The sequence below is a fragment of the Vicia villosa genome, linkage group LG2 (assembly GCF_029867415.1).
Source record: "Vicia villosa cultivar HV-30 ecotype Madison, WI linkage group LG2, Vvil1.0, whole genome shotgun sequence".
Taxonomy (NCBI): Eukaryota; Viridiplantae; Streptophyta; class Magnoliopsida; order Fabales; family Fabaceae; genus Vicia; species Vicia villosa.
The window spans coordinates 173,507,990-173,535,025 of record NC_081181.1 but is presented as its reverse complement, the minus strand read 5'-3'; the positions used below and the strand labels follow the sequence as shown (position 1 = coordinate 173,535,025).

General features: G+C 36.0%; 1 protein-coding gene across 12 annotated transcripts in view; it reads left to right on the top strand.

Annotated features, from left to right (window-relative positions):
* The first annotated feature begins 2,560 nt into the window (after window positions 1-2,560).
* LOC131652997 (protein IQ-DOMAIN 3-like) overlaps window positions 2,561-27,036 on the top strand; it is a 42,227-nt gene continuing 17,751 nt past the window's right edge. Inside the window, exons 1-5 of one of the 12 annotated variants that reach the window (XM_058923006.1) lie at window positions 2,561-2,889; window positions 3,060-3,122; window positions 3,310-3,485; window positions 3,933-4,008; window positions 11,370-23,082. In XM_058923006.1, the coding sequence (XP_058778989.1) occupies window positions 13,958-15,406 (1,449 nt within the window). In that variant the 5' untranslated portion in view covers window positions 2,561-2,889; window positions 3,060-3,122; window positions 3,310-3,485; window positions 3,933-4,008; window positions 11,370-13,957 and the 3' untranslated portion in view covers window positions 15,407-23,082. The other 11 variants (XM_058923005.1, XR_009298924.1, XM_058923002.1 and 8 more) reach the window with 11 other exon arrangements.

Below are 27,036 nucleotides of genomic sequence, written 5' to 3'. Positions count from 1 at the left end.
GTTTGGAATTTTCAGCTATTAGAAAAGGATTGATTCGACTATTCAAAGAAGAGTGAGGTTTGAAGTTTTAAGCTATAAGAATGGGATCGATTTTGAAGTTTGCTTCAAATAGATCGACGATTGAGAGTAGGAATGACGATTGAGAGTAGGAATGACGATTTGAGAGGTTTTAACGTTTTGGTTGAACTTTTGACTTTTGAGAGTAGGTAGGATCGAAGGAGTAGAATCGATTACTAGAACCTAAAAAAACAAAATGATAACTTCACCAAAGTCTGAGTTTTTTTTGATTTAGAAAAATATTTTAATAAAATATAATAATAAAAAATATAATATAATTTTAGGTAAATCCTTGTAAGTGACTATCGGCATGGGAAAATTTCTTGTAGTGATCCTAAAAAAAAAGCCCTAAATATTGCTATCTTTGTTTGTTTATTGGTAGAACATGTCAATCCTAAACATAGACCATATTGCTATCTTTGTTTGTTTCTTGGTAGAACATGTCAATCCTAAACATAGACCATTTGTAAATATAGAATTTTGGTGCATATAAATAATAACGTTAAATGAGAAGTAGCGCACACCTTTAAACTCTTTCTTTTTCCTATACACACATTTATTTGTCCCTGCTGTGCACATTAAAAAAATCGGACAGACGGGCACGGGAGTGCCTGTCTGAACGCTAGTAATAATAATAATAATTTAATAGTAATAGAAGCAATGGCGGCGCGGGGTCTTCCATCGTATTTAGACTGGGACTTTGTTGTTAGAAAAAAGAAAGGAAAACATTCTTTGATCATGTTGTTTCTCTGCAGCTCAGTTGATAAGTTTGTTGATCTTATATCCATATGAGGGTGAGAGTTTGTTTCTCTCCTATACGAAAATTTCATTTTGTATAATTTCTTAATTTCTATAACTAATTAATTTCTTAAAACTTTTAAGAAAAAAAATAAAAATTATTTTAAGAACATAAATTATTAAAAAATTATTTTAATTTAGGTTATTTTAATTTTATAATATAATAATTGATATTATTATTAAATAATATTATAACATTAATTATGTCAGAAATCTATTTAAATGTTAAGAGAAATGGAATTCAGTTATGGGATGAATCGGTTTTTATTTGTAATGGTAGAATACAAGATTTGGATTAAGAGGTGATAAATTTTGATTATGGGAATTTCAATTTTCTCACTTTTAAGTGGAATAAATTTGAGTTTTTTTAGCCGAATATGTAAGTGACGTCTAAAAGAGAGAAGGGTGTTTTCTATAATAAAAAAATGTTTATTCTCTAATAAATTTTTTTATATATATTTAATCTATAATATTTGTTTTATATATTTGAAGATTAAATTTAAGCCAAAAATTTCACAAAAAATATTTATATGTTTAAAAGGAAGATATATGACGAAATTTTGCTTCACAGATGTAGTTTTTTTTATTAGAAATAATGTTTAATTGTTCCTACACATGTTTAAGGGGACATTTATCAAATATTGCCAAATATTTTTTTTATAACATTATAAAACTGTCCCCGTAAAGAATTTAGGGGACGATAATGTGTTGTTGCTTTTATATTGTTGACAACAAGTACAAATCGTTGCGAGAAAACAGTTTTAGGCAACAATTTTTACATGTTGCATAAAAAGGTGTTGCTAGAGACAACAAACACAACTCTTAGGCCTCCTTTTTATCCGTGATATACCATCCTTCTTTTTTATACCTAAGACCATTTACAATTTACAATGAGAGTGTTGAAAAAATTATTCAATAGTTGAATAGGTGCAATGAGGTGTTGAATAAAGAGTTGAAAGTAAAGTGATGTTGATTAATATGTGTTGAAAACATTCAACATGTTGAATGAGGAAGTGTGGGCCCACATATATTACTTTACAAAATTTTATTGGTTGTTGTGATTGTTTAAAATGGTGGGATTGAATGTTGAATTTTATTAAACAAAACCACTGTAGTGAGTAAAAATTAAATGAGTGTTGAATTATTATGTGGAAGAAAGAGAAGATGATGTGGAGAATAAAAAGTGAAAAAAAGAGGGGGTTGAATATGCAAACCATTGTACATAACTTAAGATTTGTGATATGATAGTAATCTCATATGTTGTAACGTCATTGGTTAGACTACTTACATCATCAAGATTTGTTGTTGGTGTAGAACGTCTTCTTCTTAAAAATTTATCAACTGCAATGCCAACTTCCATCATTTTTCTTGCAAGAAATTTTGTAGCATCTCTTGATTCAGCAGCTCTACTTGAAATTCCTACTGCAGTGCAACAATTATATCATTAAAAAAAATGGGTAAAATGTGGCCTTTTTTTAGGTCGGTTATTGAAACCCCCACAGTTTACCGATAATTATGGCAGTTTTATAAAATGACGTAATACTATTCACATTAGCCGCCGCTATTTACGTAATCCAGTCCAACTCACTAGCACTGATCACTCTTATTTTTCTCTTTATTTTTACCTAGTTTTTTTATTTGTTTAAGCAAATTTTTTTAAATTCTCTTTTCTTTTAAGAGATTAAACTTTATTAAAAATTGTTTTTCTTTTAATATATAAAAAAAAGACGTCTCTCTCTTTTGATCCTCTCTTTCTGTTTCTCACGCGAAAACCCTTTCTTCGTTAAAGAAATTGAAAGGAGTCGCCACCGCATCCGAGATTTCTTAAACCACCATCGCCGTCAACTCATCTCTTTCATCTGCGCATTTCACCGTCTCATTTTTTATCCCTCTCCTTTCGATCCTCTCTTTCTGTTTCTCACGCAAAAACTCTTTCTTTGTTAAAGAAATTGAAATGTGTTAGGGTTCATAAAGACATCGAAAGTGGAGTACGATGTTTCTTCATTCACATCAACAAAAGTGCTTAAAGTTACGGTAATTAATTTGTTCATCACTCTTTAATTTTTATATTTATTAATTATTTGATTTCATTGGTTTGGAATCGACTTGGTGAGCACATCCAGATCTTAAAATAGATCTTAAAATAGATGTGATAAAACTTTATTTCACTTAATATCTAATACTTTCCCATCTTGATGGTGCAGGGAAACTGCAACAATACCCTGTTTGTGTCAAAAACACAAACTGAGAACAAACTTAGTCTCTAGGTGAGACCTGATTTCATAGCTTGATATATTCGTACTAAGAAATATAAAGAAGGTAGCTGATCATATTACCACCTGCGGCTGGTCCATGGAAATGGTTATTAGTATGAAATTTTTTCTCTTGCATTAAGACGGTGTTTAGATGCTAGTGTGATATAATGTAGCAATGTGTTATAAATTGTCTTTGCAGGTAGTACAATTTCAATGTTGTCACTTATATATCACATATAATACGATGCTAGTGCAAGTGCAAGACCGAATCACAAATGATGTTGCCGAGGCATTCTCATCTCCGAGTACTTTTGCAAAATTTGTACATATAGAAAGAAGAAGGAAGGAAGCTGAAGAAAAGCTTTAATGTATCAGGTCCAGTTCAGTCATATCATTCTAATTTAAAGAAATTATGTTATCCTATTGCATGCTCTAATGACTTAAAGGATGATACCATGGTAAGTTAGTATAAGGCCTTTTATTAAAAAAAGATTTAAATATTTTTTATGTCCTTGCAAATGTACAACGTTTTGCTTTTAACTCCTGTAAATTTTTTTTTTGTTATTGGTCCTTGATGTTTTATTTATGTCCCTACAAAATTTGTTCATATTGAAATTGGTCTATGTAAAAATCATTTTAGTCCTTATTTTGAGGGGCTAAAATCAAATATCCTAATCATACAAGGAACAATTCCAATATGAATATAGGACTAACTTAAACTTATAAAATTAGCCTAATCTGAATGTGAGTTCTCATAACTGTGTTATTCCTTCTCTATTTCATGTTCCAATGGAATGATTTGTGGAACCTGGACGTGTCCAGAATACCTATGCACACAGAGCATGTCCCCTGCACCTCAGTTCGGTAAACAAGGGTCATATTCAATGCCCCTACCATGGTTAGTATTCATTCCTATGAATAACATTTTTGCTTTGGTATCAGAATTATTATATCATAGTATGAGTTACATGACATGACAAACAAGATAGAATGAGTGATAAGATAGATGACTCTCAAAATGAACTTCAACTTCTAATGTTTTGTTGATATTTTTTTATACTAAAGGTGTTAAATGAGGATCTATGGCTAGTGTTAGGGAAAAAAGTATTACTCCTATTATTTTTGTAAATTGTGACTATTTTTAGGACCGACATATTACGAGTAACGTTTTTGGCCACTAAAAGATCATTGGCTTTGATCTATCATTTTCTTTTCTGAAAATTCAAGAATATGTGCCTTGAAAAAAATATGTATATAAATCTTTGCAATCCAACGCTCAGAAAACAACCCACACCGAAGTCAAGAAGATGGATTGCAAGGCTGCCTCTTGCATTCAGACGACAGTTGATTCTGCATATTTCGGTAGAATCTCTCTTGCTGAATCGACGAAGGAGGCATGGGATGTATGTGTTGTTCACAAGATATGGAACATACAAAATAAACAAGGATAATCTCCGAATGAAAATAAATATTTCGACTAATGATAAAAATTGAAAAGATATATAAAAAAAATCAATTAACCTAACTGACATCAGTGAGTGAAAAATTTACCTTTTGAACAGCTGAGGAGCAATTCAACGATTTAGAGCGATTTGATGATTGAGAGCAATTCAAAAGATTAAGAGCGATAGGAACCATTGAGAGCGGTCCGAACCATTAAGAGCGATACGAACGATTCAGAGCGATTTGATGGTCGAGAGCGATTCCAACTATTGAGAGTGAGTGATTTGACCATTGAGAGTGATATTGATTCCATGATTGAGATCAAAAGGAAATGTGGAGTTTTCAGCTATTAGAATAGGATCGATTCGACTATTCAAAGAAAAGTGAGGTTTGAAGTTCTAAGCTATTAGAATGGATCGATTTTGAAATTTGCTTCAAATAGATCGACAATTGAGAGTAGGAATGACGATTTGAGAGGTTTTAACATTTTGGTTGAAGTTTTGACTTTTGAGAGTAGGTAGGATCGAAGGAGGAGAATCGATTACTAAAACCTAAAAAAAAAACGATAACTTCACCAAAGTCTGAGTCTTTTTTGTTTTAGAAAAATATTTTAATAAAATATAATAATAAAAAAATATAAAATATAATATAATTTTAAGTAAGTCTAAGTTGAGTTTAATTGTAGTGATCCTAAAAAATAGTCATAAATATTGCTATCTTTGTTTGCTTCTTGGTAGAACATGTCAATCCTAAACATACACCATATTAGTATCTTTGTTTGTTTCCTGGTAGAACATGTCAATCCTAAACATATACCATGTGAAAATATAGAATTTTGGTGTATATAAATAATAAGTTAAATGAGAAGTAGCATGCACCTTTAAATTCTTTCTTTTTCCTATACACATTTATGTTGTCTCTGCTGTGCATATTAAAAAAAGCGAACAAACGGGCATTGAAAAAAGAGAATTTAAAGGTGTACGGTACTTCTCATTTAACGTTGTTATTTATATACCCAAAAATTATATATTTACACATGATTTATGTTAAAGATCGACATGTTCTACCAAGAAACAAACAAAAATAGCAATTTTGTTTCTTGGTAGAACATGTCAATCCTAAACATATACCATGTGAAAATATAGAATTTGGGTGTATATAAATAATAAGTTAAATGAGAAGTAGCATGCACCTTTAAATTCTTTCTTTTTCCTATACACACATTTATGTTGTCTCTGCGCATATTAAAAAATGCGAACAAACGGGCATTGGAAAAAAGAAAGAATTTAAAGGTGCACGTTACTTCTCATTTAACGTTGTTATTAATATACACAAAAATTATAAATTTACACATGGTTTATGTTAAGGATCGACATGTTCTAGCAAGAAACAAACAAAGATAGCAATATGATATTTGTTTAGGATTGACATGTTCTACTAAGAAACAAACAAAGATAGCAATATTTATGCCTATTTTTTTGATCACTACAAGAAATTTTCCCCATGCCGACATCTACTTACAAGGATTTACCTAAAATTATGTTTTCTTTTCTTTTATATTATTTTTAATTATTATATTTTATTAAAATATTTTTCTAAAACAAAAAAACTCAGACTTTGGTGAAGTTATCGTTTTGTTTTTTTAGGTTTTAGTTATCGGTTCTCCTCCTTCGATCCTACCTACTCTCAAAAGTCAAAATTTTGAACCAAAACGTTAAAACCTCTCAAATCGTCGTTCCTACTCTCAATCGTCGATTTATTTGAAGTAAATTTCAAAATCGATCCCATTCTAATAGCTGAGAACATCAAACCTCACTTTCCTTTGAATAGTCGAATCAATCATATTCTAATAGCTGAAAACTCCACACCTCCTTTCGATCCCAATTATCGAATCAATATCGCTTTCAATTATTGGAATCGCTCTCGATCATCAAATCGATCTGAATTGTTTGTATCGCTCTTAATGGTTCGAATCACTCTTAATGGTTCCCATCGCTCTTAATCTTTCGAATTGATCTCAATCATAAAATCGCTCTCAATCATCAAATCGCTCTCAATCGTTGAATTGCTTCTCAGCCGTTCAAAAGGTAATTTTTTCACGCACTGATGTCAGTTAGGTTAATTGATTTTTTTATATATCTTTTCAATTTTTATCATTAGTCGAAATATTTATTTTCATTCAGAGACTATCCTTGTTTATTTTGTATGTTACATATCTTGTGAACAACACATATATCTCACGCCTCCTTCGCCGATTCAGCATGAGAGATTCTGCCAAATTATAAAATGTAATAGTCAACATTGTTACAAAATGTTGCACCAACTTCCAAATCAACGACTTGTTGTTACCCATTGAATCTTAGGTTAAGATGTATTAACTTCAGATTGGGTTGCTATCATTGTCAGAACACTTATTCAAGGAGTTTCAACCTCACGCCTCTAGAGGTTGTCTTTACTAAATTCCTGGCCAGTAGTTTAGTAAATAAGTCATTCAAATTATAGGTCGATCGTATATATGTGAATGAAATGATTAAATCTTTAATCAATTTTCTCATGAAAGAATGTCTAAGGCCTCAGTGCCCAAACTTTTCATTTTACACTTATCTGAATTCTCTTGCTAAATAGGTTTGACTATCACATTGTGTTAACACCTTTGAAACATTGTCTTTAGCCAATGGAACTTCCAACAGAAGGTCCTTCAACCATTAAACTTCTTGACCAGTGGAAGTGAGATCCACATCATATGGCTCCATGGTCAGGAGAGTGATGCATCTTTGTTTCTTGCTCTTCCAAGAAATCTCACCCCGAACTAGTGTAAATATCCACATAGTTGTAAATATACGATCTCCAACACTCGATACCCAACTCATATTGGTATATCCTTCTAATATGGCAGGAAAACTACCATAATGGAGGTCAAGATTTTGGTTTTTTTTAAAAGATAATAAAAAATCCTTCTGATGGCCTTCCAATGCTCACTCTTTGGATTTCTAGTAAATCTACTCATTTACTAATTGCAAATGCTATGTCGGGTCTAGTACATTACATTAGATAACCAATTTCACTTGCATATTCTAATTTATCCACAACTCTTCCATCATTATTTAGACACCAAGATCAAATTGAATATTCACTTTCTTGAAACGTGTCGGTTTGAACTTATCAAAAACTTTCTCAACAAAGTGTATTTGACTAAGTGCATAACCCCCACTATTTTCGTATTACTTTGATCTCCAAAAGAGTGTCAACTAGTCCAAGATATTTCATCTTGAATGTGGAAGTTTTCTCAATATAGTGTTTTTGACACTATTTTTAACCTCCACTCTTTCGCTTTACTTTGATCGAAAAGAGTGTCCACTATTCAAGATTTTTCATCTTGAATGTGGAAGCTAGAAACCTTTTTGTTTCTAAGATTCCATTCATCTCATTGCTGATGATCAACATGTAATCAACATAGAGACAAAGGAATATCACAATATTCTCACACAACTTTGTGTATAAACACTTGTCATAAGAATTAGATGAAGAACGATTTTTAGATAAGCATGCATGATGATGCAAGAAGATTTTTAGATGAAGTGAGAGATGAAATTATGAGCAATTTAAAATGATATAATATAAATTGCAATGAGTACCTTAGTTACGTTCACTTCTCTCAAATTCTTCACTTGAATTTATTTGCTAAAACTTCTTGATCAACTTCAACATTGATGTGCATGACACTTTTGATCCTTTTCTTCGTTGATAAAATATTTGTCCTCATCAAAACTAGATATAAGACATATTCTTCACAATCTCCTCCTTTTTGATGATGACAAACTCTTTGAATTCATGTTTTGATAAGATTCAAAACTCTCCCCCCTATGTTGTGTGTCTTCCTTTTAATTTGTGAATATGAAAACATATAAAACCTGTTGGCCCACAGAAAATTCCTTCCTAGAAATCATTTTATCATGGAAGTGCTTAGTTTTTTCTTTATAAATCCTAGAGCTCTCATAAGCCTCTAATCTAAGCTCTTCCAACTGTTGCAATTGGAGTTTTCTTTCAATACCTGCTTGTTGCATCTCCAAATTACAACTCTTCACCGCCCAAAAAGCACGGTGTTCTATCTCAACAGGAAGATGACACGCCTTACCAAAAACAAGTCGATAAGGAGACATCCCAATGGGTGTCTTGAAAGCTGTCCTTTGAGCCCAAAGTGCGTCTTCTAGACGACGGCTCCAGTCTTTCCTGTTTGGCTGCACCATTTTCTCTAAAACCTGTTTGATCTCCCTGTTTGAGATCTCAGCTTGCCCATTAGTCTGTGGGTGATATGCAGTAGAGACTCTGTGCACAACTCCATACTTTCGGAGTAAGGCTTCCATGGTGCGGTTACAGAAATGAGTGTGTCATACCCCAAAATTTGCCCACACTATTTCTCCTATTCAAGTTTCAAATCCATATACAAAAGCTCCAAAACACACTCTCCTATACAAAAACTCTAAATTAGGGTTTGACTAATTCAATGGAAAATCATTGAATCAATGACTCAAGGTGGTTCCATAGGGTCAACAACATCCTCATAACCCTAAAATCATCATTTGATCAAGGGTTGATCATGATGATGCAAGGAAAGATCAGAAAAGTCAGAAGTCAAAAGTTACTATTTTGGGCATGAACTGAAAAAGTCAACCAAACTTCGAAAATTCACCAAATATTCATACTTCATCAGAAAAATTCCCACCAAAGCTCATTTTGAAGGGAATTCATTCCTCTATCCAATGGTCCAAGAATCAAAGCTCACAAGTCAATGGTTTAAGAATTATGGCCTCAAACATTATAGGTCCTTTTCAAAGGTCAACAAAAAGACACTTTTTTCAAAAGGACATAAAATGAGCATGGAAAATCATTTTTGATATGAGACCAAAGACATTGGTTAGAGGACTCTCTAAGGTTTCCAAAAAGTTTTAGAACACTTACATACCTCAAAAATTGAGGGAGATAGACCTTGTTAAAGTTGGACAAATTTGGGAAGGAAAATGTGAAGAAAATGCCTCAAAATGGATTTTTTTGTAAAGGAACCCAATTTCTTTTGGCCCAATCTTGTTCCACAAGTCACCAATGAGGTCCATATCCAATACCACGAATTATTGATAATTAATTGATTTTATATGAATTTTTATTCATTAAAAAGTCAATATTAATCAAATATTTGAAAGAAAATAGAGAAAGATTGATTTTAATTTGGTTCCAATCAAATTAAATCATCATTTAAGTTATATATTTGATTCAAATTCGGGCTCATGTGGTTGTTTGGAAAAAATTAAGATTTGATGCAAAATTAGAAGTTTCCATACAATTTTGTCCAATCAAAGATTCATCATGAAAATAAGAGATTTAATCTGATTTCTCTCAAGATTATCACCCTAATACTATCTATATATATGGACAATCACTTCAGGCATAAGGATTGGACGAAATTGGCAACCGAGAACCCCAACCGAATCCTTAAAATTCAAGGAAGAAGTCAAAATCGAAATTAAGATTGCAGCCGTGTTCAAGGTGATTTGAAGACTTCAATCGATCCCTTGGCGTTCTCAGAAGCTATTCCAATCCTTTCCCAGTGCAGAAACCTCAAGAGCCGCGTCCTCCAAAGTCACGGTTTGACCAAACTCTTTTTGATTCGATTTCAACAATTTACGCATCCTTAACATGTTTTAATCATGTATTTATGTTGGTAATGATGCATATGATGTTTCTGGGCTGTTTAATTGAAGTTTCTGTGTAAGGTTTGAATGTCGCCATTGTTAGGTTTTTTGAGTTCTAAATTGGGGCTTTACAAACCGTGAAAAATTAGATGAAACCAAGGCTATATCCGTGCTCAGGAGGCAATCTTGGTTCGGTCTATGGTTTTATTTTAGATTTATATTATGTATGGTGGATTTATAAGTGTTGCAGGCCTATGGAAACAGAAAAAATCGTGGGCGAAACTTCACGTCTTCGCGAGGAAGATGAAGGCTGGCTGGCGCGCAAAATTTCGTTTTGAAATTAACTGTTTTGATATATTGGTTTTTGTTTGCGTTGTCATCAGCGAATGGAGCTTGATGTGATGGCAAAAGGAATCGCTATAAGGTCTTGGTGCTGGAGGTGGTGGGATCGATCCACACCTCTTGCACATATTTTTCCTATTTTCTTTGTTAAAATTCACTTGTAGATCCTACGCGTACGACTTGAAGATGCCCTATCGTACGCCTTCAGAGCTCTTCCGTAGGATCATCACTAAACTCAAATCCATGGCCTCTGCTCGCAGGTGCACCATACACTAGCGCATGCGAGCCACACACGATTACAAGCTAAGTTTCTCAAATTTTTTTTATATTTAATTACATAAATCTATTTTATTTTATATATTAATAATATATATGTTTTTATTGTTTCTTTTTCTTTATTTTAATAAAAAAAACTTCTTCATATATTATTTTTCAAAACCATTTTTTATATAATAATAATTTTTTTTTTATATTTATCCTTTTTTTTATTATTCTTTAATCTATTTAATAATGTTTATTTTATTTAAATTATATTATTTTTAATTTATATTTAATTACTTAAATGCTTTGAAATTTCGTATATGCTTTATTTTAATTCCAAAAAATTCTAAAAAATTTATATTTACACCCGATTTAATTTTGTTATCCCGATTTAATTAATTAGGTCGCGAGACCAATAATTAATTAAATCATTTATATCTTCTTATTTATATCATACCCTAATCAGGGTTTACGACGAACATTCCAATACACTGAAATATTTTCTTTTCGTGCCTCGCCTTTTCAGGGTTACTTTTTCAGACGCCTCCCGACCGCTAACCATATCAGATCAAATACAAAGCTAAGTACCCTCACTTTTTTAACTATTATTTTTATATTTATTTATTCTTTATTTTTAGGGTTCATCCCTTTACCCTCGAATCTGATAATACACTCACGCCTTATTTGTTTCTTTGCTCATTCCTAATGGTCAGAGTCGATGCTTCTGGCAAACTCTTGCCCTCAACCCTGTCAGGCGAATGCCAAGCTAAGTACCTTCTCCCTATTCTATTTTTAATTTATTACCCTATTTTCTTTTGTAGTTAATGAGGTTTGCCCTCGAATTTGATAATGCACTCACTATATGTTTTCTGTATTGTCTTTCTCTTTTTTTTTCAGGGTTTATCAATTGCCAAAGCTACGTTGTTGGTAACCCTAAACCTCATTTTATTTTGTGCCTTTTATTATTATTACTTGTGTCAAACCCTGATAAGGGATCCGCTGGTTACAATTTCCCGCCCCCTTTATTGCTTTATATTATTATATACTGCGTGGTTAGTAATCTTAGGGAGTGCAAGCCTTAAACTGAATTAGAATAACTAATTAAAAAGATAAATATCTGAATATAATCACGTGATTGTTGCACACACGCACCCTTTGGGTAACCTCTCTGTTGCCTTGTTGCCTGTTGCCTTGTTGCCTGTTGCCTTGTTGCATTGTATTTTGTGCAGAATAGCCAGTCCCTCGAATTCGAAGATACCTCAGCCATGCTGCCTCGAACATTAAAGGTCATATGACCCTAAATGATGCTGCCTTCGATACACAAATATGACCTCGATCCTCGGAAGTTGCCTACGAAGAAAGGCTGAGGTATCTTCTGGCTGCCTACTAAATGGCTTATTCTGATCCTTGCCTTAGACTACCTGCCCTTCTATGGCATGGGACAGTCTTATGGCAAAGGATGCTTCGATGACCCTTCAACCTCCAAACGAAAGGCTTCCTGCCCTCTTATGGCAAGGATAGACCCTTTCATTCTGAAAGGCTAAAAAGAGACCTATCATCTGAGTTTAAGGTAATTGCCCCTAATTGCCTTGCAATGCTCAAACTTTCATTATATTCTTTCTTATAATTTTTCAAAAGGGCTACGCTTATTCACAAGCTAAAGTCCCTATCTCTTTCATCTACATTTTCCAAACAAACGAGCAAGCAAAGCAATTAAGAGCCCATGGAAAACCATGGATGCAAAGGGTGCCTTACACCTTCCCTTTGCATAAATTACCCCCCCGAACTCAGATTTTCTTTAAAAGGTTTTTTTCTGTTTCTTTTTGCCTTTCCGAATATTGTTTGGATAAAATAAAAGTCGGTGGCGACTCATGCTTAACCGCGACATTTCGATCGATAAAAAGTCAGTTCACCGTGTTACAGAACTGGCGACTCTGCTGGGGATTTTCCGATAAAAGAGGGGTTACCTTAAAAGTTTAGGATTCACTTAAATGTTTTCTATTGTTTGCTTTGTTTGTTTTATTTTTCAGGGTTGTTTTGGGAATTAACTGAAGGACGAATCCTACACCCGGATTCAAGTACACTTAAGATTAGGAGTGGCATAGTCATGGCGACCTCTTTCACATATGTGGGAGACGAGTCAATATGAAGTTCACACTTGAGTTAGGACTCCATAGCATATGCACACCTTTCTCAAATGAGGGGGGTCTATGTATGTGTCTGTGGGTGCGCCGGAGCTCAAGGACCTTTAGTTACCCTTAACCCATCCTGGCCTTTAGGAACGTAGTGGGGGGACTACTCTTGACAAATGTTAAGAACTAGTCGCTACCCGATGCTACAATTCAGATAGGTTCTTTCTCAAAGTATCATTGCATGGTGCAAATGCATCATGTCCGAGGGTGCTTTAGAAGAGCTGACAATTCTGGATAACTTGTAGAACCCGTTGCTGAAATCTCCTTATCCATAGAAATACCCTTAGGAAGGACACCTGATCAGACTCCATGCAAGCCTTAAGCCAAAAATTGTGTGACTTGTGTGACTCGTTTGTGTTTGATACTAACCTTCGTCTCCTTGCAGGTTTTGTTAAAAGGACTTGTTTGTCCTTACTATCTCACACTATGCCTAATGAACTGCATTCACATAACATCATGACATCATGACATCATAAGCATAACATGATTAACTAACCCTTTCAAGGATCTTAGGAATTTAGGGCGCACAATTTCAGGTGCTCTTATCAAGGACTGAATTCCTATCTAGGGGCAAGAGGATTTATTTTCCTCTAGCCATGTACCTCCCAATTCTGAGACTCAGTACCTATCAAGGGGCAAGAGGATTTATTTTCCTCTAGCCATGTATCTTCAAATTCAGAAGTATCCCGAATCAGAGGCGATGACCCACTCGGTATGGTGAGCTTGATTCTCTAAGAAGGACGTTCAAAGACGAAAAACGAAAGACGAAGTTCTTCAGACAAAGACGCGACCAAATCATTTTCTAAAGTTGCTAACTAAATTCCTAAAGATCCTCGAAAGCATTGCATTTACATTCATAACATCGCATAACAGGTTTCTTACAATAGGTCTCTCATCCTTCCTCGCTGTTTATTTCAGCATCATGAATCTCGAACAATCAGTTAAGGATCTCCAAGCTCAAAACACCGAGTTCCAAGCCTTGATTCTGAATTTGTCCAAGGGGCAAGATGAGCTGAAATCCCTTCTGACTAAGAAGGAAAAGAAGACCAAGAAACCTAAAGGTGTTCTCAATCTGGGAAGAAGGTTCAAAGGCCCTCTCAAAAAGGTTGAAGAAACTGAAGCTCCCAAAGAGGGTAAGAAGACTCGAGGGAAAAAGCTTAGACCAATCTTGCAACTCAGGGATGCTGAAACCTCTGAAGACAGTGATGAGGATGAGCAAGATGATGATGCTAGTATCAAAACCGATGCAAAAAGTAACCACGACTCTGCCGAACTCTCTGAAGAAGAAGAGGACTATTACCATGAGGGCGAACATCCCGATGACAAATACAAGATGTTAGAAGAGCGTCTGAGAAGTGTGGAAATTCAGAAGGTACCTGGGCTGGATTTTGAAGAGCTTGGACTTGTGCCTGGGGTCGTTATTCCTCCAAAATTCAAAACTCCCGCCTTTGCTAAGTATGATGGAGTCTCTTGTCCTAAACTACACTTGAGGTCTTATGTAAGGAAGATTCAACCTCACACTGCTGATAAGAGGCTCTGGATCCATTTCTTTCAGGAAAGCTTATCTGGAACTCAACTCGAATGGTACTATCAACTGGAAAGTACCAACATCCATACCTGGGAAGATTTAGTTGTTGCCTTCTATAAGCAATACCAATATAATTCCGATCTCGTACCAACTCGCATGCAACTACAAAGCATGTCTATGGGACCTAAAGAAAGTTTCAAAGAGTACGCACAAAAGTGGAGAGATCTAGCTGGAAGAGTCCGACCTTCTTTGAATGATAGAGAGTTGGTGGACATATTCATGGGCACGCTAACTGGGCCGTTCTATAGTCACTTACTGGGTAGCTCCTCATCTGGCTTTACTGACCTCATACTGACTGGGGAACGTGTCGAGAGTGGCATTCGAAGTGGTAAGATTCAAATAGCGACATCCTCAGGTACTACAAAGAAGCATTTCAATGGGAGGGCAGATTCCAATGCTGTGTATGGGCAGAAAAGGATAAACCATGATCAATCTATTGGGGCAGTTCTGAGCTCCACACCGGCGCCTCAACAAGGTCGTCAAGACAAACAAGTCACACCCAGACGTCAATTCACAAAGATCAATATGTCACTAGCTCAAGCACTACAACACTTGTTGAAGTTAAAGTTGATCACTCTAAAGGATCCCCCTAAGAATCCTAGTACTTCTGCTCGAAGCTATAATCCCAATATGAGGTGTGCATACCACTCTGATAGTCCTGGTCATGATACGAATAGCTGCTGGACATTAAGGAACAAAATCCAAGATATGATCGATGCTGGAGAAGTCGAGTTTGATCCTCCTGAGACTCCTAATGTAGCTGCTAATAATGTGGATGGCTAGAAGGATAAACTTTTAATCATTAGTTTTACTTTCGTTTGCAAATTCCTATTCTGTTTGTGTAAACATTCGAATTATGATAGACATTATCTATTTTAATAATCATCATCAGTGCATTGCATATGTTTGTCTTGAATAATTTATTTCGTTATCACTCATTTTAAAGTTATGTCTTTACTTTACATATGTTTTTATGATACTCAACTCCTGCTAAAACTGTAAGCCTTTTGAGGGAGGATGACGAAAACGATACCGCAGCCTCATACAGTATGCTTTTGAGCGGACTATGCTGACGATGTACAGGCATTATTTCAATTCCTAAACAGTGGAGATATAAGGATGTTAATCCCTCGTCAACCCTTTTGAGCCTAAGGAGTAGAAGTTTTCTTTCTTGCACAATTTAAAACCCTTGATCATAACCTGGGGCAGGGTAGTTCTCAGTTTAATTTGGCTGTGCATTCTATTTCAAGAAAATCGTTCATTACGCCTTTCAACAAAGGGTTCAATCACAAGAGATCATCCGTACACATCAAAGAAATGTTGGAGATGTCAAAAGCCAATGATGGTTCATCAATCGTCAAGCGAGGCAGTCAATATCTTTCAAAAAAGAAAAAAAAAAGTGAAAAAACATATATACAAAGAAAGGCCTGCTAAGTCAAAAATCAAAAAGAAGACTTAGGCAAAAATCAAGGCGTCCCGCTGATTGTAAGTTCAAAAGAGACAGTTCAGGCAAAAGTTAGGGATATCAAAAAAATGAAAGAAGAGAAGTTAATAAATTCCTAAACAACACAATGTTGTGACTACTAAAAGGAAGAAGTGACTGCCATCTCAAAAGTTCTCTTTGCTTGTGAACCATCATCATTATCAAAGGTGCAAATCCAAAAGTTTCCTGGAAACTGAATGCATAAGTTGAATTAACTGAGCTTAGGATCGAAGATCATCACGAAGAGGGGTGGGTACAATCAAATTTTGAGCCTTTATCCTTTGTTTCTTAAACCATGAACCAAGCCACGTTACAACCCTTAAAAGTCCTAATTGAAGCATGGTTAGTTCGAAAGCATACTGTCATCAAAAGGTATCCCGACTCCTTAAGGTTACCAAAATGCTAAGTTGATATCACGTTTTTGTTACGAATATCATGTTTTTACAAATATCACGCCTTTACATCTCTTGTTTTAATGTTTTTCAAAAACTCAAGACAAATGTATGCACTGCATCTCATGAATTCATTATTAAACAAATTCTGCTACATAATTTCAAATGTTAGCAACAGAAAGAATTTGTACAGGGTACAACTAATGACTAATAGTTATCCCGACAGACAAGATCACTCCAGAAGCAATGTCTCCTGCATATACAAGGGGCACAACGTGTTTTGTCCAAACAATCTGGGGCAATCAAGTCAAGATTCCGAGAATCTCTCAAGGATGCCAAAATAATCAGGGGCACGCATCCCAGAAAATCCGAAGCTACTTCTCAACCAACATAGGACATTATATAGGGCCTATGATTACTAGGGGCATATCGCCCATAGTGTACATCTCACAAAGTCCTCGCGAGGCGAATCTTTCTAAAGTTCCTGCTAACTGGGGCAAATCTATGCAAGTCCAGTCCGACATCTTGATCAATATTCAGCGGTGTGTCCCAATACAAATCCATGAATGGCAGCTATAATACTGGGGGGAACTTTCAAGACACCCATGTCTCCCCCACAGAGCAATCATTAAGAAGATATCTTCAAATGCTCTCGTCCCGACAAAGATATGGCTCCCCAATAGAGTTTACATCTTCAACACAACCGGTTTCTTCAACACTTCGCTCTTCTCCAACATGGTTTACTAACATTTTTTATTCCCAATCAGGGTGCATCAAGTTACTGATTGTCCCCAAGCAGAAATCATAAATCCCCAGCTGAGCATCTTCAAAAAAGATCATATATCAAAATCACAATGATGCAGAGATTTATTTTCTCAATCAAGGACAAACCACATTCTGACATCATATATCATAAACATGTTCATACATTGCATACATTGTCTCATATACAAGTTTCTCATTTATTTTGAGAAACTCATAACACATGCATCATAACATTGCATAAAGACTAACTCTACTTTTCTCAGGACATAAGTACAAGCAGATAAACAATATCTACGATCTAATTCAGTTACTATGAATGGTACTGACACGATCATCTCTCCAAGACCTAATTTGGCCACCACGAATGGTGCTGACACAATCAAAGAAAGAAACAGACTTAATCACAACACGCAAATCAGAAAAGACCACGACAACGAAGTCACGATAAAGGAATCACGACAACTGAGTCACGATAAAGGAATCACGACAACTGAGTCACGACAAAGGAATCACGACAACTGAGTCACGATAAAGGAATCACGACAACTGAGTCACGATGATGGAATCACGACAACCGAGTCACGATGATGGAATCGCGACAACTGAGTCACGATGATGGAATCACCACAACGAAGTCACGACAATGGAGTCATAACGATTAAGTCACAGAAACAATCATGACAATAGAGTCACTACAATTAATTCACTTCACACTATCCAGATGGCATCTACAAGCCCATCTCCGACAAAAGAAATACTGCAAATAGGGCAAATTTCTTGGTATTCTAGTGTCCAATCACCTTCTACCTTCAGATACCGACTGGCATACAAACCACTCTACATCTTCAGGTCTAAGATAATTGAACAGGGGCAGCTGTCATACCCCAAAATTTGCCCACACTATTTCTCCTATTCAAGTTTCAAATCCATATACAAAAGCTCCAAAACACACTCTCCTATACAAAAACTCTAAATTAGGGTTTGACTAATTCAATGGAAAATCATTGAATCAATGACTCAAGGTGGTTCCATAGGGTCAACAACATCCTCATAACCCTAAAATCATCATTTGATCAAGGGTTGATCATGATGATGCAAGGAAAGATCAGAAAAGTCAGAAGTCAAAAGTTACTATTTTGGGCATGAACTGAAAAAGTCAACCAAACTTCGAAAATTCACCAAATATTCATACTTCATCAGAAAAATTCCCACCAAAGCTCATTTTGAAGGGAATTCATTCCTCTATCCAATGGTCCAAGAATCAAAGCTCACAAGTCAATGGTTTAAGAATTATGGCCTCAAACATTATAGGTCCTTTTCAAAGGTCAACAAAAAGACACTTTTTTCAAAAGGACATAAAATGAGCATGGAAAATCATTTTTGATATGAGACCAAAGACATTGGTTAGAGGACTCTCTAAGGTTTCCAAAAAGTTTTAGAACACTTACATACCTCAAAAATTGAGGGAGATAGACCTTGTTAAAGTTGGACAAATTTGGGAAGGAAAATGTGAAGAAAATGCCTCAAAATGGATTTTTTTGTAAAGGAACCCAATTTCTTTTGGCCCAATCTTGTTCCACAAGTCACCAATGAGGTCCATATCCAATACCACGAATTATTGATAATTAATTGATTTTATATGAATTTTTATTCATTAAAAAGTCAATATTAATCAAATATTTGAAAGAAAATAGAGAAAGATTGATTTTAATTTGGTTCCAATCAAATTAAATCATCATTTAAGTTATATATTTGATTCAAATTCGGGCTCATGTGGTTGTTTGGAAAAAATTAAGATTTGATGCAAAATTAGAAGTTTCCATACAATTTTGTCCAATCAAAGATTCATCATGAAAATAAGAGATTTAATCTGATTTCTCTCAAGATTATCACCCTAATACTATCTATATATATGGACAATCACTTCAGGCATAAGGATTGGACGAAATTGGCAACCGAGAACCCCAACCGAATCCTTAAAATTCAAGGAAGAAGTCAAAATCGAAATTAAGATTGCAGCCGTGTTCAAGGTGATTTGAAGACTTCAATCGATCCCTTGGCGTTCTCAGAAGCTATTCCAATCCTTTCCCAGTGCAGAAACCTCAAGAGCCGCGTCCTCCAAAGTCACGGTTTGACCAAACTCTTTTTGATTCGATTTCAACAATTTACGCATCCTTAACATGTTTTAATCATGTATTTATGTTGGTAATGATGCATATGATGTTTCTGGGCTGTTTAATTGAAGTTTCTGTGTAAGGTTTGAATGTCGCCATTGTTAGGTTTTTTGAGTTCTAAATTGGGGCTTTACAAACCGTGAAAAATTAGATGAAACCAAGGCTATATCCGTGCTCAGGAGGCAATCTTGGTTCGGTCTATGGTTTTATTTTAGATTTATATTATGTATGGTGGATTTATAAGTGTTGCAGGCCTATGGAAACAGAAAAAATCGTGGGCGAAACTTCACGTCTTCGCGAGGAAGATGAAGGCTGGCTGGCGCGCGAAATTTCGTTTTGAAATTAACTGTTTTGATATATTGGTTTTTGTTTGCGTTGTCATCAGCGAATGGAGCTTGATGTGATGGCAAAAGGAATCGCTATAAGGTCTTGGTGCTGGAGGTGGTGGGATCGATCCACACCTCTTGCACATATTTTTCCTATTTTCTTTGTTAAAATTCACTTGTAGATCCTACGCGTACGACTTGAAGATGCCCTATCGTACGCCTTCAGAGCTCTTCCGTAGGATCATCACTAAACTCAAATCCATGGCCTCTGCTCGCAGGTGCACCATACACTAGCGCATGCGAGCCACACACGATTACAAGCTAAGTTTCTCAAATTTTTTTTATATTTAATTACATAAATCTATTTTATTTTATATATTAATAATATATATGTTTTTATTGTTTCTTTTTCTTTATTTTAATAAAAAAAACTTCTTCATATATTATTTTTCAAAACCATTTTTTATATAATAATAATAATTTTTTTTTTTTTTTATATTTATCCTTTTTTTTATTATTATTTAATCTATTTAATAATGTTTATTTTATTTAAATTATATTATTTTTAATTTATATTTAATTACTTAAATGCTTTGAAATTTCGTATATGCTTTATTTTAATTCCAAAAAATTCTAAAAAATTTATATTTACACCCGATTTAATTTTGTTATCCCGATTTAATTAATTAGGTCGCGAGACCAATAATTAATTAAATCATTTATATCTTCTTATTTATATCATACCCTAATCAGGGTTTACGACGAACATTCCAATACACTGAAATATTTTCTTTTCGTGCCTCGCCTTTTCAGGGTTACTTTTTCAGACGCCTCCCGACCGCTAAGCATATCAGATCAAATACAAAGCTAAGTACCCTCACTTTTTTAACTATTATTTTTATATTTATTTATTCTTTATTTTTAGGGTTCATCCCTTTACCCTCGAATCTGATAATACACTCACGCCTTATTTGTTTCTTTGCTCATTCCTAATGGTCAGAGTCGATGCTTCTGGCAAACCCTTGCCCTCAACCCTGTCAGGCGAATGCCAAGCTAAGTACCTTCTCCCTATTCTATTTTTAATTTATTACCCTATTTTCTTTTGTAGTTAATGAGGTTTGCCCTCGAATTTGATAATGCACTCACTATATGTTTTCTGTATTGTCTTTCTCTTTTTTTTTTCAGGGTTTATCAATTGCCAAAGCTACGTTGTTGGTAACCCTAAACCTCATTTTATTTTGTGCCTTTTATTATTATTACTTGTGTCAAACCCTGATAAGGGATCCGCTGGTTACAATTTCCCGCCCCCTTTATTGCTTTATATTATTATATACTGCGTGGTTAGTAATCTTAGGGAGTGCAAGCCTTAAACTGAATTAGAATAACTAATTAAAAAGATAAATATCTGAATATAATCACGTGATTGTTGCACACACGCACCCTTTGGGTAACCTCTCTGTTGCCTTGTTGCCTGTTGCCTTGTTGCCTGTTGCCTTGTTGCCTGTTGCCTTGTTGCCTTGTATTTTGTGCAGAATAGCCAGTCCCTCGAATTCGAAGATACCTCAGCCATGCTGCCTCGAACATTAAAGGTCATATGACCCTAAATGATGCTGCCTTCGATACACAAATATGACCTCGACCCTCGGAAGTTGCCTACGAAGAAAGGCTGAGGTATCTTCTGGCTGCCTACTAAATGGCTTATTCTGATCCTTGCCTTAGACTACCTGCCCTTCTATGGCATGGGACAGTCTTATGGCAAAGGATGCTTCGATGACCCTTCAACCTCCAAACGAAAGGCTTCCTGCCCTCTTATGGCAAGGATAGACCCTTTCATTCTGAAAGGCTAAAAAGAGACCTATCATCTGAGTTTAAGGTAATTGCCCCTAATTGCCTTGCAATGCTCAAACTTTCATTATATTCTTTCTCATAATTTTTCAAAAGGGCTACGCTTATTCACAAGCTAAAGTCCCTATCTCTTTCATCTACATTTTCCAAACAAACGAGCAAGCAAAGCAATTAAGAGCCCATGGAAAACCATGGATGCAAAGGGTGCCTTACACCTTCCCTTTGCATAAATTACCCCCCCGAACTCAGATTTTCTTTAAAAGGTTTTTTTCTGTTTCTTTTTGCCTTTCCGAATATTGTTTGGATAAAATAAAAGTCGGTGGCGACTCATGCTTAACCGCGACATTTCGATCGATAAAAAGTCAGTTCACCGTGTTACAGAGTGCCTTGGTCACTTATGATAGCTCGCGGTATTCCAAACCTGCAAAAGATATTAGACCTGACAAACTCTGCAACAACTTTAGAATCATTAGTCCTAGTGGGGATAGCTTCCACCCACTTTGAAACATAGTCAACAGCAAGCAAAATGTAAAGGAAACCAAATGATACAGGAAAGGGACCCATGAAATCAATTCCCCATACATCAAATACCTCACAGAAAAGCATAGGCTGCTGAGGCATTTCACTCTTGCGAGTGATGTTTGTACCTGCTATCTGGCACTCTTTACAAGTGCGATAGATCTCAAAAGCATCCTTAAAAATAGTTGGCCAATAGAAGCCTGAATCAAGGACTTTTCTCGCAGTCCTTTGAGGACCGAAATGTCCGCCGACTTGAGATGCATGAGAAAATTTCAAAATAGATTCAATCTCATTGTCGGGGACACATCTCCTGATTACCTGATCACTACCAAACTTCCATAGATATGGATCATCCCAAACATAATATTTGGCATCACTCTTGAGCTTGTGAACCTGTGATCTAGATGCACCTGTAGGAAAAACACCAGCAGCAAGAAAATTAACAATGTCAGCAAACCAAGGTGTAATCCCATGCAAAAGAAACAGCTGCTCATCAGGAAAGTCATCCTTAATAGGAAAAGGATCTTCATCTCTCTCTATCCTGCTCAAGTGGTCAGCCACTAAGTTCTCAGCTCCACTTTTGTCTTTAATCTCAACATTAAATTCTTGGAGCAGCAACATCCACCGAATCAATCTCGGTTTTGCATCCGGCTTCTTCAGCAAGTACTTTAAAGCTGCATGGTCAGTAAAAACAACAACCTTGGAACCTAGCAAATAAGATCTGAATTTGTCAAGAGCAAAAACAATAGCAAGCAGTTCTTTTTCAGTGGTAAGTATTCCCACCTGTCACGCGGGTGACCCGGGTTCGATCCCCGGCAACGGCGCCAATTTGATCCGCTGTCGCTCGCGGGTCAAAACGAGTAGTTTTCAAAAACGTAGTATAGCGACAATGGCTCGAGTCGTATCGCAAGGATTCTTGATTCTATTAACTAAAAGCAAAGTCGAATTGGGGGGGGGGGGGGGTGGTTTGGTGATCGAATTACAGAAAAAGAAGCGCTTAAAATAAGTGATTCTGAAATAAGCTGTTTTGAAAAAATGATTATTGAAATAAGCCAATCTACTGACTCAGTTCCTACTATCATCGATTATCATAATTTTAATTCCCTAAGCGGATTGTCTATTCCTATTTGGATACAAACTCAGTGACAAGCGGTTAAGTTTGTGAGAGGTATGATCCTATTGTCCGAATTAAGCAAACGGGATAGATTTTCATGGATTAAGCAAACATGATTGATCAGGCACAAAAACGGATTAAGCAAACGTATCGTGCCTAGGTTAGGATCATACAATCAACCAAATTTAATCAATATATTTCATGTAATTGAATTAAGCAAACAAGAACACAAAACATCATCGAAAGGAATTAAACTAGAATTAACATTATAATAATCTCAAGTATTGGAACCTGAATTACAGTAGATCGACTCAAATGCGATTAGTTCTCCATGAGTTCGTAAAAGCCCTCAATCCAAATCGTGAACAGTGTATTCGTGAATGGAATGTCTATGCTACAGTCCGCGGCTGCCTAACCTAAGAGGAAAGAGAATGACCCGTTTTACAATCCAACTGGGTCAAACATACGACCCAGGCCCAAAACCAATTGACCCGAAACTTAACTAAAAATAATGCAGCAGCTTGTACGAGTTTTCTGGCCTTGTTGGAGTCCGAATTTGCTTCTGACTTCTGAACAAAAGTCGTAGATCTTTTTCTTAGCTTTCCAACGACTGGTAGAACGCTTTAATCCGATACTCCAAGCTCCAGTTATGAATTTATTCGTGCAGGCTGTTAATGCTGAAAATTAAATACGAAAATCAAATAACTATAAAAATAAATTAAAATATAAAAACATAATAAAATAGAGAAATAAACAAACCAAACCATGGAAATGTATAAGTACAAACGTAGAGGAATGTGCATCAAAATGCACTGATCAAATTCCCCCACACTTGAACTTTTGCACTCCGAGCAAAATGAAAAACAAAACAAAGAAAGCAGAAATACATCAACAGTTACTCATCCTAGGCTACAAATCTTCTTCGGGTAAGTTTGCATTGACAGGTACTAATCTTGCACACTAAGGACATCGTAAGAACACTAACCACATATATGCAGACATAAGGCTCCTAAATACACAAACCAATTCAAATCATATTATTATACCATAGCCTAACTTACTCATCCTTTTTGCTCTTTTTCATTCAGGCGCAATCACATTAAGCCCGTTATCTCCACACACTTATAGCAGGACGACCGGTTAGTGACTCTGATCCTTTTGCACGGGGTTCCGGTACTTGCGTGGCATAACCCTTTGCTTACTCAGATGTAGTTGCGGGGGATCGGACCGTAATCCTCCCTACCAAGTTCAGCACCAGAAACCGCTGAACCAACTAACAAAGAGTTTTGAAAACTTTTTTTTTTGAAGATTACACAACCGTTGGGTTAAGTGACCGGGTGAGGATCACCAAACTTAGAAGGTGTATTACCTTTTTCTTTTCTCTTTTTTTTTTTTTCTTTTCGGAACATTCACTTATATTCATCGGCTTCCTGCGTAAAGTGTGTGAGAGATGGTGCTGACTGCTGAAATAAACTACTCAAGAGCTGTCAAAGAATGAGAAATTAAGGCTAAAACATAATAACAAATTCAAATCAATTTCCGTATGCAGGAGACTTACGGTGTTAGAACGATACCGATCTTGTGAATTTTTCCCAAGTCTCCGCAAACTCGACTCAAATCAGTCTGTAGCCCAAAACTTTCAAGAAGATGCATTTTTTTATTGAATTTAAACAAAATACTGACAAACAAAAAAAACAAAAAAAACACACACAAAAACAAATAAAACACACGATTCCCTCCCCCACACTTAAACTAAGCATTGCCCTCAATGAAAGGACGTTACTAATAAAGTAGAGAGAAGGAAAGAAAGACTCCCTGATCAAGTTGCAGTGTAGTCAGGTGCTTCCAAAGAAAGCTCCTCTATGCTGACATCTTCAGGCACCGGACTTTCATGGAATAATTTCAGCCGCTGCCCGTTAACCTTGAAGACCTTGTCAGTACCTACACTTTTTATTTCTACTGCACCATGAGGGAAAACATTAGTAACAACAAAGGGGCCAATCCATTTGGATCGAAGTTTCCCAGCCATAAGCTTAAGGCGGGAGTTAAACAGTAAAACCTGTTGGCCCACAGAAAATTCCTTCCTAGAAATCATTTTATCATGGAAGTGCTTAGTTTTTTCTTTATAAATCCTAGAGCTCTCATAAGCCTCTAATCTAAGCTCTTCCAACTGTTGCAATTGGAGTTTTCTTTGAATACCTGCTTGTTGCATCTCCAAATTACAACTTTTCACCGCCCAAAAAGCACGGTGTTCTATCTCAACAGGAAGATGACATGCCTTACCAAAAACAAGTCGATAAGGAGACATCCCAATGGGTGTCTTGAAAGCTGTCCTTTGAGCCCAAAGTGCGTCTTCTAGACGACGGCTCCAGTCTTTCCTGTTTGGCTGCACCATTTTCTCTAAAACCTGTTTGATCTCCCTGTTGGAGATCTCAGCTTGCCCATTAGTCTGTGGGTGATATGCAGTAGAGACTCTGTGCACAACTCCATACTTTCGGAGTAAGGCTTCCATGGTGCGGTTACAGAAATGAGTGCCTTGGTCACTTATGATAGCTCGCGGTATTCCAAACCTGCAAAAGATATTAGACCTGACAAACTCTGCAACAACTTTAGAATCATTAGTCCTAGTGGGGATAGCTTCCACCCACTTTGAAACATAGTCAACAACAAGCAAAATGTAAAGGAAACCAAATGATACAGGAAAGGGACCCATGAAATCAATTCCCCATACATCAAATACCTCACAGAAAAGCATAGGCTGCTGAGGCATTTCACTCTTGCGAGTGATGTTTGTACCTGCTATCTGGCACTCTTTACAAGTGCGATAGATCTCAAAAGCATCCTTAAAAATAGTTGGCCAATAGAAGCCTGAATCAAGGACTTTTCTCGCAGTCCTTTGAGGACCGAAATGTCCGCCGACTTGAGATGCATGAGAAAATTTCAAAATAGATTCAATCTCATTGTCGGGGACACATCTCCTGATTACCTGATCACTACCAAACTTCCATAGATATGGATCATCCCAAACATAATATTTGGCATCACTCTTGAGCTTGTGAACCTGTGATCTAGATGCACCTGTAGGAAAAACACCAGCAGCAAGAAAATTAACAATGTCAGCAAACCAAGGTGTAATCCCATGCAAAAGAAACAGCTGCTCATCAGGAAAGTCATCCTTAATAGGAAAAGGATCTTCATCTCTCTCTATCCTGCTCAAGTGGTCAGCCACTAAGTTCTCAGCTCCACTTTTGTCTTTAATCTCAACATTAAATTCTTGGAGCAGCAACATCCACCGAATCAATCTCGGTTTTGCATCCGGCTTCTTCAGCAAGTACTTTAAAGCTGCATGGTCAGTAAAAACAACAACCTTGGAACCTAGCAAATAAGATCTGAATTTGTCAAGAGCAAAAACAATAGCAAGCAGTTCTTTTTCAGTGGTAAGTATTCCCGCCTGTCACGCGGGTGACCCGGGTTCGATCCCCGGCAACAGCGCCAATTTGATCCGCTGTCGCTCGCGGGTCAAAACGAGTAGTTTTCAAAAACGTAGTATAGCGACAATGGCTCGAGTCGTATCGCAAGGATTCTTGATTCTATTAACTAAAAGCAAAGTCGAATTGGGGGGGGGGTGGTTTGGTGATCGAATTACAGAAAAAGAAGCGCTTAAAATAAGTGATTCTGAAATAAGCTGTTTTGAAAAAATGATTATTGAAATAAGCCAATCTACTGACTCAGTTCCTACTATCATCGATTATCATAATTTTAATTCCCTAAGCGGATTGTCTATTCCTATTTGGA